We start from the raw sequence: 19,141 nt of genomic DNA, 5'->3' as shown, positions 1-19,141 counted from the left end.
TGAAAGTAGAAAGTTCAGACAGCAGGAGGAAGGTACACTGGCACGCGAGCTACCCAGCCAGCAGTGGCTGAAGGAGGAGTGAGTTGCTCATGTTGAATTTGTGGTAATGTCTGAAATGTGTTCTGGGGCTTTTTTGAAACAGGAGCACCTACTGTCCCTGCTGCACTTGAACACTTAGAAAAGGAGGAGGGAAAAAGAAAAACAACAAAAACAGTGAATATGTCAGATGAAATTGTAATCTGATCACGGATATTCCATGGACTGAAAAAAACAACGCTCACAATGAATACTTTGTTTGATTACGCTTATTTACCTGGCTCCACTCACAACCCCCCTTCCTTACATGATAAATGCCTTCGTTGTGTGGTGCAGGTGGGGGTGGGCTGCCAGGTGGGATGTCCTCGTTCAGGTCCTTCTCTGGGACATCCCCCTGCACCTACGGGGAGCAGGGCAGGGCTGAGGATGGGGAGAAGTGCCATCCAGCCACCCAGAAGGTGTCTTTGAGGGCCAAGTGAGCTGGCGCGGGACAGGGAATAGTACCGTGCTCCAACCCAGCTGCTGGCACATCATCTGGCCCGTCCTTTTGTCATAGCTCCCTAGGCAAACAACAGCAGGCAGGGTTAAAAGGTGATTTCCTGTGCTCGGCAGCAAACCCATCATTAGCAGCTGCTTCCCAGCTACCTGCCAGGGGTGATTTATAGGCTCAGAGCTGGGGGAGGCCCCGCTGGAGCCAGGAGGGTTTACCAATTTGTGCTGTTTTGTCCCCAAAGCAGGGCTATTCCGTGCTTGTCAGATTTAGGACCGTCCCTGAAACACGCCTTGCGTGGGCATCCACATGTCAGCTCTCACTGGGTGAAGCATGGAAATGCTCCATGTTAAAGCAGTGAAAAGCAGCCTGTAGAAAGAGCAAAGGAGATCTTCTGGTTTTTTTACTACAATCCTGCCAGTTGACACCTTGGGAATGCTCCTGTATTTCTCCACAAACCCAACACTATGTTGATTTTTAAACTGACGGTGCTTGTTACCAGGAGGAGGAAGTTGATGCCTTTTAGGATATGTTGCATTACTTCAGGGAATCTGAACGAGCCATGCACCCAACCCACTCAGCTCCTGCATTCCTCCAAAATGCTGAGGCTCTTCCCTCAGCCTCACCCAGGTGCTCATCACCCAGCATTTTGGCTTTCTTGGGCTGAATCTCTCCTTTCACTGTAGTAAAGTTCTTTGAAGTTCTTGGCTTGCCATTTATCTGGGAATCCTGCTAGATGATGGTGGAGCCTGAGATCTGCATAAGCCAGAAATAACACACTGAAGAGTGTAGGGCATATAGACTGGAAGAAATTAATGTGCAGTGTTTTTGGGGGGTTGGTTTGTGTTTTATTATTTTTCCCCTTCTGTTTCATTCTTTCTTTACACTCCTTTTAAACTTATATATATATGATAGTCCATTTGGTCCTCCTTGCCCAGAAAACATTTATTGCAGCTCTCCTGTAAACGCTTTTCCCCGACCACAGCAATAGATTTTTAGGGTTTGATTTTTTTCACTCTGTTTTAAAGAGAAAGCACATTTGCTCTTTTTATTTCCTAAGGTAGTTATTAAAATCTTTGCAGTCCTCCCCCTCTCCCACACACGGATGAATAAACTTGACTGCGTGCGGCAGAATTTTCAGAAGCATCTGCATGATTGAGTCATTTAAGCAGTCATTTACGCATCTCTGAAAATCCCGGCCGCTGCCTCCAGTCCTTGCTGCAAGGTCCTGCCTCTCCTTGAAGATGTTGCAATCTGTTCGACAGCTGCGGTCCAAGATTGGAAATGGCTCTGCAGATGAGTGCTGCAGCCCGGGCGGCAGTACCCTTCTGCCCCTTCTTTATGGTGCACACTCCCCAGCCATCGTGTTGAAGCATGGGTTGCGTCCTTAAAAACAGGGCTCTGCCATTAGATAACTCTGCTGTGCTTTAGACCCATAGTGATGAGAGAAATCAATACAACCCTCCGTTCCGAGAGTCCTACCTAAGGGAGCAGAAAGCTGAGGTATATGGAAGTGAATGTCACTGACTTTGGGGAAAAAAACGCTGATTTCTGAACTGAAATCTCCATTTAGAAGTTTAACAATATGTAGCTGTGTTTCTTTAATTCCAGATCCTCAGTAGGGCCCATAAATGTTTTCCATATGTTAGCAAATAAATTTCTCCTGTCTTGTACGTTATAAATCGTCCTCTCAAGAGATGCAATCTGAGTAAGACTGGCCATCCGCTCTGTCCCTGCTGGGGGAAGCATTGTCTTTGCTTGGGCTGAGATTGTTCTGTTTGTCTTCATCCATCCAGCCTGCATCTTCAGACTTCTTTAATTAACGTTCACTTTGCAAATACCATTTAATAAGGATCAAATAATTCTGTAGTTCCTCGGCCACAGAATTTGCCGTATAATTGAGTTCTTCTGCAGATTTTTTCCTTAATCTACACTTTTACTTTCAATTACAGATAATAATCCCACATGACCGTGAAGTGAAAAATGTGAAGCAAGTCCAAGGAAAGAAAGGTCAATGTCTTCCAGAGTCTGCAGAGTGCCTGAAACAGTCTCTTTCTAGCAACCCATCCAAAAAAACAGAGGTGTTCAATCTGAAACCCTATGGCCAGTACAGCTGAATTGCTGCTCATGTGTTTTTCAGATAAATGGGCAGCGCTGTGCCTGCTTTAGTGCTAAAGACAAGACTCCCACTGGCAGGAGGAGCTATGGCTCCTATGTCCGCTCTGCTTTGGGAACCTAAAAATGACTGCAGTCCTCTTTTGGCTTACCATGAAGAAAACCAACTTTGCTAAGTTTCACCATCATGTTACAATGATAGCTGTTTCCTGTAATTAACAGTAATTTTAGAAATCCTAGTGTTGGTTGGAAGTGAGACGTTCAGAGTTTTGCAGATGGTGAAGATGTGATCTAGAAAAGCATGGCTGAACTACAGGCTTTGGTTCATAGACATCTAGACTCAACCCACTGCTTCTCTTGCAGATTTCCAGGATCCTGGCTAAAAGCTTGCTTAACTCCTTCCTCCGAAAGCAGAACAGGGCAGATGCTCTCTTCCTTCACTCAGGGGACATGGACACACCTTGCTGCTACTAAGTCTACCCATTGTTTTCTCTCTCCTGTGTGTAGCCAGCGTCCTGCTGCTAGGATCCATACCCACGATCTCCAGACTCTGACTTCCCCCACGAAGCTGCGTATTCAGGGCAGTCCCACACCCCTCACACCCCTTCCTCAACACAAAGATGTTCCCCTGTTGCTCAGGGATGCTGGAGCCAGGAAGCTTGTCCCACAGCTTGGATGCTGCTGGCGTTCATTGCTGGGACAGACGCGATGCTGGCGGTACGGGTTGTGGCAGATGTTAATGTTACAGCCTTCCTCGCATCTCTTCTGGTCTCATAATTAAAAAAACAGATTTCTCCCCGCTGCCTTTCCATGAAACCTTTTCCCTACTTTCATCTCCCATGTGGGCCTCAAGTGTGTTACAGCCTCACTATTAAAATTTATAAGATTTACGTTAGTTAGATAAACACTAAATCTAACTTTTCTTGCTGGCTTGGTTGTTTCATATTCAGATGGTTCTTTTAAAGAACGACTGTAACTCATTTTCTTTAAAGTACATGCATAGAGACCCAGCCCAGTTACTTTGGATGGCTATACTTGTGCATTTTTGAGTTCTCTATGAGGCTGGAGCATCCCTTGTCCTGCCCTTCCACGGATAATGATGTTGCTGAGCATAGAGAAGCACTGAGTTGCAAGATTTATTCCTTTCGTGAGCTGCACTTGGGATTGAGAAGAAGCAAGAGCCTGTGATTTCCTTTTTCTCGAGTCTAAGATACAGTAACAGAAAGGAAAAGCTGCTTTTGGATGAGTGGAGCTCTGGATAGTAGTGGTGGGGTGCAGTGCTTAGGTCGTCACTGCAAGCAAAGCAGCAGCGATTGCTCCGTAAGACCAAGCAGAGCAACTGGGGACCCATCACAACAATAGTCAGGTGGCATTACTTGTGGTATTGTTGCTTAGCAGTGCCCAGATGACAGAAGGGTTCAGTGCTCCTAGCCACGTCCTCTGGGCTTGGAGCTGGTGTTGTAAAGCACAGCTATTAATTGAGATTAAAAAATATAAAGAATCATAGAATTACGAAGGTTGGAGAAGACCACTAAGGTCATCAAGTCCAACCATCAATGCATTCCCACCATGCCCACTAACCCATGTCCTTCAGTGCCACGTCTGCCCTTTCCTTGAAAAGCTCCAGGGGTGGTGACTCCACCATTTCCCAGAGCAGCTGTTCCAATGAAGTACCACTCATTCTGAGAAGAAATCTTCCCTAATATCCAACCTCAGCCTCCCCTGGTGCAACTTAAAGCCATTCTTTCTCATCCTATCGCTGTTAACCTGGGAGAAGGGACTGACCCCCCTCCTCACCACATTTTTTCCCCCTCTTTTCCTCAAGTTGACTTTGTCTGGATGAGTTTATGTTGGTCACTGGGAGCGGTAACGGTCCAATAGGTTTTCAGTAGGGAGAATCAAGTGGAAAGTTTTCCTCTGGTTGGCAGGTCTTTATAGCAGTGTGCTTCCCCCTTTCCTTCAGGTCCTCTCATTTCTTTTAATTGATGCTGGAAATGAACCCATTTGTTTCTAATTCCTATACAAATACAAGCAAGTTCTGCTTACTACAGCGATCGGATACAATTGTCCCTGAGACAGAGATGTCACCTGGAAGGGCAGCTGCTGTTTCCTTCAGTCATTCAAAGCCACACAGGAGTGATGACCTCACTAGTGCCTACCTCACGGAAGTTATCAAGATATGCTATACCTAAAATCTGTTAATTCTTACATATCTTGCAGGTTCACAGTATGTAAATGAAGAGCTTAGGTGAGCTGATGGGAGAGATAAGTAATGGATAGGTTTGAAGCCTTACCTGTATCAGGCTAGTTGTTTTCCCCCACAGTCTACAGGTCCCTTGCAAGGTGACCTGTTGCTCCAGCAGTTCTGGCTGGAGGAAGCAGTCCCTGCAGTGAATCACAGCCCGCTCACAGCCCCTGCAGTTTGGGGCGTGTGTGTGAAGACTGGCAAACAGCATCTGTTGTTCAGCAACAAATTATTAAGCAGATAATATCTGTGTCGCGCTCCCTTGAGCCTTGCTGTCCTGTAGTTCTCTGTGTAGCTAATTAGAGTGGTGATGTGGATGTGTCAAACTGCTTTGCTGAGGGTAAGCAATTCCTCTTGTCGCGATCCCTTCTCTAAGTTCTGTTTTTATAGTGTGTTTTCTGGCTCCGTCCCATTCCCATATACAAACACAGTTGGTTCTGCAGTGGGATTGGGATATGTCCTGCAGGAAACTGAAATCTGATCTTCTGCTACAATGGAAGTTTCCCTATAGCTGCATCTTGCCAGAACTCGTGTTACAGTTTGTGCACCGGTCGGGGATCCTTGTGTTCAGCTTGCTCCTTTTCCCTTGCTCGAGTGATACGGAGGAGATTTTTGCTTCTTTCCATTTTTAGCACTCCTTTCTTCTTTTCCCCATGCTTAATGGTGATGGGGTGGCATAGTTAAGCGTGCCAGCTCTTTCAGTGTTATCCTCACTTTAATTCTTGTGTACATATCTTGCACATAACCTGTCTTGCGTTCATTTAAGTGATCTCCCAGCTTCCAAAAGCCTGTTTCCTTGTAATATACGGTCCTTGGAGGCTTCTGGATGGGAAGGGTATCAGCGACCTGCCTGTAGGATTGTCTGAAGGTGAATGGAGCGGTGCACTGCCAGCTGTAGTTTGTAGCTAATGAGTTCTTGCTCTGAGCCTGCTGCAGCACCACTTTGCACTTGCATTCAGCTAGCTGAGTGTTTGTCTTCCAAAAAAATAATTTGGCTGCGTGGTGACATACTGCAGCTATGTGATGAGTTAACGTGTGGAGCTGTTTATGAGCACGTTCCCTTCTTATTTTCCCAAGGGGTGAAGAAGTGTGCAGGCTGCTGTGCCATCCAGAATGGCAGCGAGTGTGTTGAGATTTGACCTTTGGGAACAGGAACACACAAACAGCCCAACCTGCACCACATCTTGGTTACGTGTTTCCCCTCGGTGCTGCGCAGTGGTCAGGGTGAAGCAGGCATTTAATGGGAAGATTTTGCAGCACAACTTTACAAAATGAGTCTATGGCCTCTGATTTTGGCCTTGCTTTTGTTCAGCTTTGATTCCCCAGACGTTTCTTCAGCACTGTGTAGGGGAGTGTAGGTGAGGGACTCAGTTTGAAGCAAGAAGCCCAAAGGAAGCACGTTTGGTTCCCCAAAACTTGAGCATCATACCCAAAACTGCTGCCAAAGAATGCGGCTCCAGTTGGCTGCTGCAAAGCTGGCAGAGCAATGTGAGGCCCCTCCTGTTTGCCAGCACAGGGAATTGACCCCAGAACTGTCCCTATAAAAGAAAATGAACCCTTTTCCAGTGGTTCAGCTCCTGCAGGGCCAGAGAAGCTGTTGGCTGGACCAGACCCCCAGCACCCTGCTCGTGTCCATCCTGCACTGCCAATGGACGTGTGATGCCCTGCAAAGCAGCTGGTGGAAAACGGCCACACAACTCCCCCTGAAAAGCTGATGGCACTTTGCTTCTCTGGGCACTTTCTGTACTGGTGTGGCTGAGTGGGGCTGATGGGGATCTCAGCAGCACTCGTTGAGGGAGGGGCTGTGATTTCCACACACTGCGTTTTGAACGCAGGCAGATCGGGTTGGAATCCCATTGTCTCATGCAATGGGGATGGGCAAAAAATAAAGAAAAGAGAAAAAAATAAGTCAGTGCAGAGAGTTTGGGCCACTTGGAGCGTGCACCCAAGCTTTGCTAAATCTAACCATAATTTGGGTTTGTCCTTTGAATTTATTTTATTTTTTTCATTTTCTTGGAGAGCTCACAAAGAGGAAGGAGGAGCTTGGGAAAGCTAAACAACATGCAATGTGCTCTTACATGAGGCTCCAAGAATGATTGTTCCTTTAAAGCGACAGTCTGCCCCTTTAAAAGAAATAAAAATCTCAAAGAAAATCCCCCAACTGACCAAAATCCTGCATCATGATGCTGCCCACACCCCCAGGCTTGTGCTGGTTTTAACTGAGAATGCAAAAGCCCCGTGAGCTCATTGTGGAGCTCTGCCCAGCGCAGAGATGCATTATAAACAACTGCAGCTAAATAGCTGTGTTCCCTGCCCTCACCTGCCTAATGTGTTTTGCCAAGGGTCTGCTTTCCCTGCGCCTTGTAAATATTTTATGAAAATTAAATCAGAAGTGATTACAGCAGGCAGTTCATCTGTCTCTGGTTCCGTCTGCAAGAAGAGAGGGAAGGCAGAAGTCAGTAAGTGCCACTGCATTTTTAAGCAGAGCCCGACATATTTACAGTGCATGTGAAGAGGGCGTTTTTTAAGTTTGCATCAGCTGTTGGGTTCTATTTTAGTGATGGATTCCAGCTAAAATAACGTGGATGCTCAGAACTGTGTGAATAAATGACCCCTAACTGACTTCTTAAAATATCATATCAGTCTGCTGTGGGAAGTCTGCATTCAACTGTTTTTTCCTCTCTGTTTGCATCCGAGTGTATTATACAGGAGCAGTGTGCCTATGAACTTGGAGGCCGCAGCATTTCATCTGTACGTAGCAAAGGTGTGAATGATGGACTGGGGGCTCCGATTCTTGCAGCTAATCTTGTTTTTGTCAGCGTACCCCCATTCCCTAGCCTTATTTTCCCCCTGCCTGGGAGTTTCTGCATGGAGGAGCTGGGACTCAGTGCTGAGTTATGTGGAGCCATCTGTTCCTGGCTGCCCCTGGAGCTGCACAGGCTCTCACCATCCTCTGTGTGCGTTGCTCAACACCCGCCAGCCGAGCTTCGTTCCTTTATTTCCTAGCATCCGCATCAGCCTTCTGAAGGAAAACCTTTCTGGCAGTGCTGAGTGTGATAAGTTCCCTCTTAGCACTTGAAAACGGGGAGCCAGCGCTTCCCTAATTAATGGCAGCCATGCTGATAGCAAGCGTGTCAACAACTGAAAACTTAAGGGAGGAGCTGGGACCTGCACAGTAATGTACCAAGGCAGTGATCTGCTCTGTCCAGGTCCACATCCTGCTGTGAGGCAGGGCTGCCTTGGTCTGAGCTTTCCTCTTGTCACATTCTGCCTTTCCCTTCAGAGCACCCGATGCAAAGACATGACACGGTGCATCAGCCCAGTGGTGGAGTAAGGGCAAGGTGAGAGATTCCAAACAGTAAGGAGATGTCCTGTGGATGCTGTGTGGCTGAGGTCCTCCCTGAGCTCCTGCAGGTTCTTTCAAATGCCTGCCTTCACAGAGCTGTGCCTGGTGCCTCGTATCACTGGCAAGCAGCTAAATGCAGAAATCTCTCCGAGGTTTCCCCCGCAGCACATCTGATTGCTTGATGTGTCGTTTCAGCTGTGTCTGATTCTCACGTGTTCATTTCAGGCCTTGCAGCGAGCCGCTCAGCCACATCTGTGGAGCACGCCGAGCTGACCAGCGATGCCAAGAGCGGCTTTAGCACGAGCTTAACAGAGATGATCTCGTGCACGGAGTCTTTGTAAATGCTCCTCCAAGTCTTGCTGACTTAAGGCAGCACTGGGGTGTTTCTGGCACTGAGAGCCATAACCACAAACGTTAAAAAGAATAATAATAACAAAAAGATAAAAAATAAAGGTAGCAGGAAAGTGTCTGCCCTAAATACGCAGGGCACGTCCAGAGAATGGAAAACATGAAATCCTTTTCTAACTCTCTTGAATAGAGAGAGTAGGCACTGAGACAGGAGCTGAGAGTTTCCATCTTCCCCTCTAGAAGTGCTGTGTATCTTTAGGCTTAAGAATAAAAGCTAGAGGGGAGAGGAAAGAATTGGTCCTGCAAGATCAGGCTGAAGGAGTTCTAAGAGACCATATTTTATCTTAATTTCTTTGGAAAGGTGGAAGTTTCTTTGCTGTGCGTCCAAAATAGCTCTCAGACTTCCTCTTTGCAAAGTTCATAAACAGGGGAGGCCCTGCAGATAAACCTCAGCTTCAAGCACAGGTCCGTAGCATTGGCTTTCTTACCGCCCCACGGACTTTTATCGTTTTTCCTTTCCTTATTGATAGTGCAGCTGTGTTTTCCCTTTTTCCAGTGAATGAGGAGGGCTGTGCACACTTGTGCTGGGGCTCCCGAGCGATTGTGCCTGGGCAGAGCAGGCAAACAGCAGGCTGATTGCCTGTTTTCCAGGCTCATCCTCAAGCTGTGAGTTGGTGACCGAGTGGGGCTTCTTTTCCTGGGCACGATGTGAGACAGCAAGTGGCTCCCCTTCAGCATGCACAGGCTTCTCACAATGAAAGCAGGAGCTGCCATGGGGAGGTTGTGCTGCTGAAGTGTCTGCCTTGGTGAAGATGAGACCCACCACGTTCTGTGTTCCCACGCGGGCTGCATTCAGAACCCCTCGGGTGGGGATGATTCAGCAAGCAGACCTGCTGCAGAGCAGCGTGTGCAGCAGAGAACAGGCTAGCTCATAGACAGCTCACGCTTTAGAAAGGCCAAGCTGGCACAGGTTTTCAGTTCAGAGCCATTACTTGCAAAACGACATGTTCAACACTGTGATGCTTCTGTTCCCCATTGCCTTCTCCATCTCGTGTAGCTGTAAAAATCCTAGCGAAAGAACAAACCGTCTTGTTTGACCAGCAATTATTCTTGACAGCAAACTTGCTGTAGCTGGCTTAGAGCATTTGTGGAAGCTGCAAGCAGCGGAGCTCCCATAAATTCCCTCAGGCAACTGATTTCTGACGAGCTGCTCCATAATTTGGAGATGGGCAGTTCTTTTTCCTGGTCGCCCTGGATATTGCGCTGTATGAAGCGAAACTGTTCCGTGAAGCCCTTGGAGGCAAGGTGATCCATCCAGATCAGTAGCTGGGCAGGGGGAAAGCTTTTTTTATTTCTCATCAGCTTTTATGATCGATAGTAATCTCAGAATATTACTTAGGCACCTGATTAGCCGGCTGTTCTTGTGTAACAAATCCATTTAAATGAGAAGTAAACTGCAGTAAATTATTAACATAATCTTCTGCACTAATGACTAGGCTTTTTAAATTGAATGAGTCACTTAAATTGTGAGAGGGAAACAGGGACCAGGGACACTTCTTCCTTTCATTTTAATGATCACAGTACAACCATTCGCATGTAGAAATGCAGTGTTTCCTCTCACAGCAGCCGTATCACACATGCAGTACGTGTGCTCGCTCAGATACGCTCAGCTCGCTTGCAAAAGGAAATGTGTAACGCGGGTTTTATAAAATCACTATTATGGCCATGATTAATGATTTTGTTATCCGAGCAGCAAAACCACAAGTCTTTGCAGCCGCCATAGCAGTCGCTGAGCTCCAGTACGTGCCGCCCAGAATTCGCTAATGGAGCATCGAGGGCATGTTGAAACGACGTTTCTTTGTGGACTCACTGTTCCAACTGCTTTAGGTTTGGGTTCATTTCTCTTGTGTGACTACCGGGCATGTTTTCAATCGTTTTTTCTCTCTCTCTCAAAAAACAGTGGAGCCAGATTGGTTTCAACGGGCTTTAGAGGAAGACAGTTTTTCTCTTAGAGACCAATGGTTGGGACATGTTTTTCTATCAGTGAAATAGCCTGACTCTGGAGACTGTGTGCTTTCTAGATATATTGCTGTAAGCAAGTGTGATATATTTGGGTGACCTGCAGTGAAGCTCTAAAATCTTCCCCTCTGTCATCTTCCCCAAAATCTTCACTGCTGTGGTGGTAGCTGAAAATCGTAGCCAACACAGTCTTGTTGTATGGGACAGGAATTGTTTTCTGCTTCCATCATGGGTGAAGTCCTTTCCCTTGAGGATGAATCTGACTTGTACCAGTCACCAAGTTCAGATTCAGTTGCAGTTGAGTAGTAGAGGGAGTACCAGAGCTTTCAGGGCTTGAGCATCATACCTTTGAATCTTGGTCACTGAACTTTCTTCTTGAACCACATTGGAACTATGGGATTTATCTCAAGTCCTTGCTTCTGTTTGAACCTTATCTGAGCACGTTCCACTGAATGTCTTATGTTCTCTTCCAGAGGATATGAGAAGAATAATCACTTCCTACTCTCCTTCCACATGGGACTCGTGATTCTATAGACTTCTTCCTTCCCATCTTCACATTTCCTTCCATTATCTCTTTGCCAGGGTGGAGAGAGCCAACCTCCCTAGTTAGCTAGTATTCAGAAACCATGTCTCTGATTGTCCTGACTATTGCCCTGGGAGCTTTGCCATGATGGAAATACCCTTGTGAAGATTTCAGTGCTGCTGCTTGTATTTTTTTTTTTATATATAATCTGTTGATGAGCCCTCTGTCATGGAGCTGCTTGTTTTAACCCCATGACCTCTTTTCTCAGCAGTGATAGTTATTTCAGAGTACATCATTGTACATGGTAGATGAAGGTGTCCCCGTCAGATTGCATATTAGTGGTAATTAGAGTTTGTTGTTATTGTTTAACATCTGGTCTTTCAGCATTATAAGATTCTTAAGCAAGTTTTCAGGGTCGGCTTTCATTTTTACTCCCCTGAATAACTTCACTGTCATGAGAAGGTTTTATCATCGTGCTGTTAACTCCATCTTATTTATGAGTAAGCTCACCAGCACAGATGGAGATCTGGGGGCTTCATCCATGACCTCCTTCTCGTGGATGCCCTATCCCTGGAGGCATTCAAGGCCAGGCTGGATGTGGCTCTGGGCAGCCTGGTCTGGTGGTTGGTGACCCTGCACATAGCAGGGGGAGTTGAAACTCGATCAGTGTGGTCCTTTTCAACCCAGGTCATTCTATGATTCTAAGTGTTGAGGGCCTTCTTTTTTCTTCTACCAAAGCTTGGTGAGGGGCCTTTTTGGAAGGTAGCAGTGCTGATTTCAGCAGAGAGTCAGCAAGATAACCCTGCAACCAGTTGCCTTCAGCCTTGTCAACCTGGAGGCAGCACAAACTTTGTTATGGAAGAGTGAACAGAGAACTAGGCTTGGATATCTTACTTTCTACCTTTCTTGGTGCTCAGAGCAAGTGTTTGCATTGGCACACTGCCCCTCTAATCTGAGGACATTGAATGTGGAAATGAAGCAATTTTTAATATGGTTAAAGTGGAGGCCTGAGCCGCAGCCTCTTTGGTATGCTGCAAACAGGTTTTGTAGCCATGTTGACACATGTGGGGGAGAGGCTCAGTTGCCCTGCTGGCTCTGAAGTAGATGAAGGCGTGGAGCAAAGGGTAGATAAAGATCCAGCACGATAAAAATCGCTCCAGCCTTTCTTCCAATTGCCTCTTGCAGAAATATGGCTTTCCTCATGGAGCCGTGCATGCATTCAGCGAACAGCATGCTTTGTGGGGGCTGGTTATAGCCCCCAGCTGTCCCACTAAGATTATGCAGCAGTTATATCCAGTTCAGGACTTCTTTCCATCTAGCAGAGCAAGAGGGTTGCAGGCCAATGTATGCCACCTACTCCAGTTGAGTGAGTTTCCCAGGCTTCTTTCCGTTCACCATGAGCACCCACAGTGTAGTTGGGGCATACCCACGGAGGTTTGTCCCAGCAGGGCTCGGCTGCATTTCCACTGAAAGCGAAGGGTCCTGCTGGCACAGCACCATGCTAAGTCCTTCTTCCTTTTTGGCTCATGACAGTCAAAGTTTTACTTTGAGAGCGTGCTACAGGGCAAAACTGCCTGCAATACAGGAATACAGGGTATTTGCCTTTCTGTTCTAAGAAGCTGAAATTAAAGCTCTGCATCCAGGTCTGCATCACATGCAGTGCTGTAGAAAAGTGCTTGTAGGAGGGGGCTGTTGTAACTAAATCCTAACTCTTCAAAGGTTTTCAAAATAGCCTGGGAGCTTGATATTATTTTGAAGAACTTGCTTGTAGAAGCTGCTAGTTTTGTCTTGAAGGGTCCCCAGAAAGTGCTAGATGTAGGACTTGAAGTTACAGGCACAAATCTTAGCTTAAACCCCAGGTGTGAAGTGCCTACATCTAGTAAGAGATGATGACTAGGGTGATGAAACCACTAAAAAAGAACCTGAACACCAGTGCAGTTGCACTTTATAGGTGTTAGTATAACTTAGAGCTTGTTGTAATTCTGAATACATGATTTTAAAATAACTGGGGAAAATCGCAACAATCTCACATGAATTAGAAGTCAGTTCACAAAGGGTGGGTCAGCCATTCAGAACTCATCCTGCTTGTTCTACTTCTCAGATAACGCAGTCTGACTTCACATCACACTGCAAACAGAGCTGTGTATTTGCTTTCAACAAAATAAGGTGGCAGCTTAGTGCTATACGAGTCCAAGTGGGTCGACAGATATTTTGTGTTGTAATGCTTTAAGGTGTGTTCACCTTTCGGCAGCGTCTTGCAAAGCGTTGTTTTGAGAATAAACAAATAGCCACAGTGGCTGTTCTTGTCCTCTTGGAATAAGAGACGTGTTTAGAAACTACGATTCATTGAAAAATAATATTTAGAGAGTGCATTCTTGACCAAGAGAGAAGGTTTTTCAGGTAGAACCAGTCTTCTGCCATTGTTGATATAACCACCTTCCCCTGTTGAGTTTGTGTCTCCACCTAATGTTGTGGCTCATGGAAACCTCTCCACTGGGCTTACCTTAGCTGCAGCATGGGTTGCTAGCTGAAGAGGGTTAAAGATCTTTCCCTGTTTGTGGCACCAGTACTTTTGGAACACGTAATGTTACGGCTTTTCTTTCAGTTGTACCCATGGGCAAAAGGAGCCGTCAAGGGGGTGTTCATGTAACAGCTGTCCTTTGATATTTGTGGTAATGTGAAAAAGTCTAAACAATCAACGAAAGGAATTAATGGGCCCGAACGTCTGGATATTAGAGGGAAAATACAAAGGTTGCGTCCAAAAGTAATGCCTCCTGTTTTGATCACTATCTATCTTCATGCACATCACAGGATGGGAAGGAAGGGCTGTGAAGAGGGGATGGCTAAGACTGGATTATCCTGCTGTGCATTTCTGCAGGAAGATAAATAAATATGTTAAGAAGCTGCAGGTATTGGCAAGACCATGTTATTACACGGTGTTTCACCCTTTCATAATCATTGCTGTGGAGCAGTACAATTAACAAACCTAAAGAAAGTGAGCATCATTTGAAATGACAGCATCATTTGAAGGAGTTTAAATATGTGCTTCAGAGGTAGCTTCCAGTGTGAACATTCACCACCGTCCAGTGCCTAGTACAACAAATCATGTGCCAACTGCATATGAGTGGTGTTAGTGAATGTGTCACTGGTGGGCTATGGTATACTTAATTTTTCCATGTGTGTGGCAACACGTTTTATGGCCTGGCAACAAACCTGCTTCTTTCAAGAGCTTTATGTGAAACCTGATGAAGCTGCCTGCCGTCAGGTGCTGCCAATGTTGCAGGTGTGCGTGAAATCAGTGAGTAGCAAAACATCTCTTTTAAGACTGTGTGCTGTAACAACTGGACGTATTACAAGTTCTTTCCCCTTTCCATTTCTAACAGAATGCAACAGATAGCTCCTCCAACTCCTCTCAGAAAAGGGAACAGCCTGTGCGAACTCTGGCTTCTCCAGCATCCTGCGAAAATAGAAGAATTTGCACTCGTGGGCACCTTCATGACCATTACAGCTCTGACCACTACCATCTAGAACAAGTAAGGCACTTCTCACTGTTAGAACACAAGGGGCCGTCTCTGTCATAGTCAGATAAGTCCTCATAGCATATGGTTCCCCCCCACCACCAAAAACACTCAGAAAATCCCCACTCCTTTCTCCTTCTCTGCCAGCTTTAGTTTTAAGTGGCATCTGATTATTAAAATAAATATACGTTTACACTGATTTTAAAACGTTAGGTCTTTCCAGTACTTAAAAGGAGCTCATAATCAGGAGGGAGAATGACTTTTTACGTGGTCTGATAGTGAATGGACAAGGGGGAATAGTTTTAAACAAAAAGAAGGGAATTTTAAATTAGATGTTAGGGGAGAATCTTCCTCTCAGAGGGTGGTGAGGTGCTGGCACATACTGCCCAGAGAAGCTGTGGATGCCCCAGAATCCCTGGAGGTGTTCAAGGTCAGGTTGGATGGGGCTTTGGGTGGCCTGAATTGGTGAGGGGCAGCCCTGCCCCTCAGCAGGTGGGTTGGAATTCAGTGATCTTTAAGGTCCCTTCCAACGTAAGCCATTCCATAGTTCTGTGATTCTACATGCAAACAGCTTATTAATCTTTTCTCCCTCTTAATCTCCATCCCTACTTCTACAGTCAGTACCACGATCCTACCGGCATGTCAACTTTCCAGATGACGATGAGGAAATAGTGCGCATCAATCCTCGGGAAAAGATTTGGATGACTGGATATGAGGACTATCGCCATGCCCCAGCACGAGGAAAGAACTTCGATCCTGATGACGTGGACTCCTATGTACGTTTTGCCAAAAGCGAGTCCTCAAAACACGAGTACACTTATCCTTACGTAGACAACTCAGACTTTGACCTGGGTGAAGATATCAAGGGTGCTGTGATAAAGACTCAACCTGTCAAATTCAAGCCCAGACGGAAGGAAGATGGTGAGAGGTCACGGTGCGTGTACTGCAGGGACATGTTCAATCATGAGGAGAACAAACGGGGTCAATGCCAGGATGCTCCTGACCGCATCAAGACTTGCATCCATCGAGTGAGCTGTATGTGGTGCGCAGACACTATGCTCTATCACTGTATGTCCGATCCAGAAGGAGACTTTACAGATCCTTGTTCGTGTGACACCAGTGATGAAATGTTTTGCCTCCGGTGGATGGCCCTTATCGCCTTGTCGTTCATTGCTCCATGTATGTGCTGTTACTTGCCGCTTCGGGCTTGTTACCACTGTGGGGTCATGTGCAGGTGCTGTGGTGGAAAACACAAAGCTGCTGGATGACTACGAATGAGTTCGGTGTGTTATGTTTTTCCTGTAGTTCGGGGAACACATTGGTTTTGGAGCATTGAGATCACTTATTTTGATGCAGCCACTGTGCCCAGCAGCATCCAGAAACCACCAGTTTGGATCATTTTACATTTGATCGTCTGGGGCTCACACTGCATTGATTTGCTCATCAAGTGTTCTAACTAACTAACGTACAGCATAGACTTTTGTATTATTAATCTGTAATCAAACAGACTGTCTTGTACATGTTTATATTATTTTTTTTTTCAGTTAAAATGAGTTTAAGAACTGCTTTAAATGGTGGTGGATTGTACAACATCTCCAGGTTGTGTCCGTCTTGCCTCTGCTCGCACGGTACCATCAGTGCGTTAGCAAGTTTTGGCATTTCTCTAAGCGGGGTGGTGTAGTGAACGAGATCTCACTTGGAAGATATTTTAACTTGCTGTCAAGTTATTGTGTGTATGGAAGGTGTGCTAGTAACAAACTTGTACCACAACACAGTATTTCTGTCACTGGTTTTCTTTTGTTTTTGTTGTTTTTTTTTTGTTGTTCTGTTTTTCAAAGCCAAAATAGCCATGTAAGCTGCAGTTTCTCTTCTAGAGTCCATCGTCATTTCCTTCAGCAAACATCTTAAATTATTTCTCTGTTCCTAAAGCTCTATGAACAGAAAGCAAAGCTCAGTTACCATAGTCACATAACCATTGAGAATCTGGTAGTTCTCCTTACCTGTAATCATTTCAGACCACTACTTGAAAGGGAAACTTTAAATTTAAGTGTTTTCTTTTTTCCCTAAATAACTTTGGAAAAATAAAACTGTGTTTTCAGAGTTCTGCCCAAAAGAAGGGAACTTTTTCTTTAGACAGCCATGTAATGATTTGAGTATAAAACACTACAGTTCCAGATGAGGAAAATTGTTGTTATGCAAAGAATTATTAACAATGCAATGTCAAAAGCACTATTGTAATCCATGGCAATTCTGGGGAAATGCTGCATTAAGTGGTGGATTGTATGGAAAATAGTATTTGTTGATTTTTTTCTGTATAGTACGTGAGCACGAGAACACGCGTGTTCATGATAGAAACTACATTTAGCAGTCTAAACAGGTATTGAAAATCAAAAGCCAGGCTGTTAACCACCATTTTCATTTCCTGACCTACGGTTCTGATTCTCCGGATGCTTACAGATGTCCAATGTAATGCATATGCAACCAGCATTTGTTTAATTCTTTGTATAGGATTAACCACAGGAGTCTTTGCAGGAGCCAGACCGAAGCGTCTCCCTCACTTTCCCCTTCCTAGTTCACCACCCAGATTTATCAAGTGGATGCATAAGGTGCATACAGTGGGATAAAATTACTTTAATTTTTTTTAAATGTCATGTTGTCTTGTGTACAAGGCTTGTAATTAGCTGGAAAAAAAAAAAAAGAGTATTTTTCTAATATATTACAGGAATAGCCAAATAATTTTTATTAAAAAAAATGATTTAGCGCAGTGAGCTCTAACTAGCATAGTACAATCTGAATACTTTGAGGCAGCTAGGGATTGGCTTGTCAAAGCTGGCACTGCTGTTCCTGCCATAATTTCTTTCTGCAGTAAATTGCCAGTGAGCGCATGTCCTTTCCCTCCCTCTATTGCACATTGACATCAGTCTTAAAAGAGAGGATTTCTTTTTCTTTTTTCTTTCTTCTTCTTTTTTTTTTTCTTTTTTGCCAAATAAATGTAAAAGGAACGCTTGCCATTTTTTCTTGGTGGAATGTCCCAACGGTTCCTCTGAGAGTTAATCACAGCTTTTTAGTAAACCATGAACTAAGTATGCAACGTGCTTATACACTATAGAGTTCGGTAGGCTTAATTTGTAGCAGTCGCTGGGGATCTTTTGGTTGGAAAAGAAAAAGAATGATAATGCAAAAGGGATGGAGTGTTACACTCTCGGTGATGTGTCTGGGTTTGCTGAATGAAATATAAATATTTTGTGCCTAATAGCAGTTGACAAATCTCTCAATGGTGTCTAGTAAACATCAAGCCAGCCTCGAAAACAATTTTATGGAACAACCTTTTCCTTTTATTTCTGTTCTCGGAGTTGTTTCATGTAAACAAACATCTGTAAGATCTTCTCTCTATAAAGCACAACACTACAAAAAAGATCTTACAGTTTTTTGTCCGGTCTTGAAGTGCCCCTATTTATTTAAGTGAAGTAGACATACTCCAAGCCTTTCTGTATGTCTGGAAATAAAAATAATAATAATAATAAAAAAAAATCCCTCCCTTATTATTTTTTTTTTCTTTCAGTTTTTCCTCCCTCCTTCTCCCTCCCTCTCCTCCTGTTGGGTTTTTTGTAATACTTGTAGATTTTTGTGTGTTATTTGGTTTGTGAAGGCAGTGGTGTAAGGGCACAATGGATAGAAATGGGTGTTTTTTGTAAATATTCCTCCTTACTTTCCACACTGCTGCTGAACAGTGTGTAGCGTTCTCCCAGTCAGCTTTGCAATACTGACATCAATCATTCGAGATAAATCATTCAGATTTTATTTTTGTATCTGTGGTAACAAAACATTAACCACGTTTTTGGTTTTTTTTTTTTCCTGTCATGAAAAATGTTTGGTTTTTTTTTCCAAGCTATCGCTCACATTAACAAATTAAAGTGCCTGAAGCCTCATCATTATTGTATCTATATACTAAAAGTTAAAACCCTGTTGTATTGATTTTTATAAGCCTTTTTACCTCTGTGTAAAAAATATATATACAAGTGTATGATGTACATTTTAGTTCTTAACTTCTTTTTTTATTGTTTCTAATATGTATGATCAGTGTAGCTATTGCTTTAAAATGTACCATGTAAATATAAATACATCATATCAAAACGATGCCTTCAGTGTGGGGGTGTTTTTCAGGTGTACTCTGTGTTTTTGGGAGGGCGGCCTGTGGGTCGGCCTACCCCGGCGGCCATGACAGTTTTTTTACCTCACACCTTTCCTCAGGGTGAAGGAGGAGGCTGCGTGGCCATGTTAGCACCCAAATGTGTTTGCAAAACAGTCTGAACATTTCAAGGTGCTCTGGAGAGGCCTGGAGGGAGCGAGAAACACAGCTCACATCCCAGCCGGCCATGGAGAGAGGCTTATTGCTGGAGCTGCTTGGTGCGGGCTGGCAGGAGGCTTCAGACAGATACACCCCAGGCAGCTCCACCTGCCTCAGGGGGCATTTACACTGAAAGATGGAAGAGGAGTAACT

General features: G+C 44.8%; 1 protein-coding gene, 1 long non-coding RNA gene and 1 other non-coding gene across 5 annotated transcripts in view; all 3 read left to right on the top strand.

Moving 5' to 3' along the window:
* Window positions 1–18,777, top strand: part of SPRED2 (sprouty related EVH1 domain containing 2) — a 51,726-nt gene extending 32,949 nt beyond the window's left edge. For all 3 annotated transcript variants that reach the window (XM_015278089.4, XM_046939645.1, XM_419341.8), the window contains 2 exons: window positions 14,506–14,655; window positions 15,258–18,777. In XM_015278089.4, the coding sequence (XP_015133575.1) occupies window positions 14,506–14,655; window positions 15,258–15,908 (801 nt within the window). In that variant the 3' untranslated portion in view covers window positions 15,909–18,777. The remainder of the gene's footprint in view (window positions 1–14,505; window positions 14,656–15,257) is intronic.
* Window positions 17–13,906, top strand: LOC121113161. The gene is made up of 2 exons (XR_005858388.2): window positions 17–2,536; window positions 3,005–13,906. It is a non-coding gene; the product is annotated as an uncharacterized LOC121113161 (long non-coding RNA).
* On the top strand, window positions 3,770–3,879 carry MIR6711 (microRNA 6711). Its single transcript, NR_105582.1, has one exon. It is a non-coding gene; the product is annotated as a microRNA 6711 (primary transcript).
* Window positions 18,778–19,141: the final 364 nt, after the last annotated feature.

The sequence above is a fragment of the Gallus gallus genome, chromosome 3 (genome assembly GCF_016699485.2).
Source record: "Gallus gallus isolate bGalGal1 chromosome 3, bGalGal1.mat.broiler.GRCg7b, whole genome shotgun sequence".
Taxonomy (NCBI): domain Eukaryota; kingdom Metazoa; phylum Chordata; class Aves; order Galliformes; family Phasianidae; genus Gallus; species Gallus gallus.
Note: the sequence above shows the minus strand (reverse complement) of the source record. Positions and strands in the feature narration are given on the sequence as shown.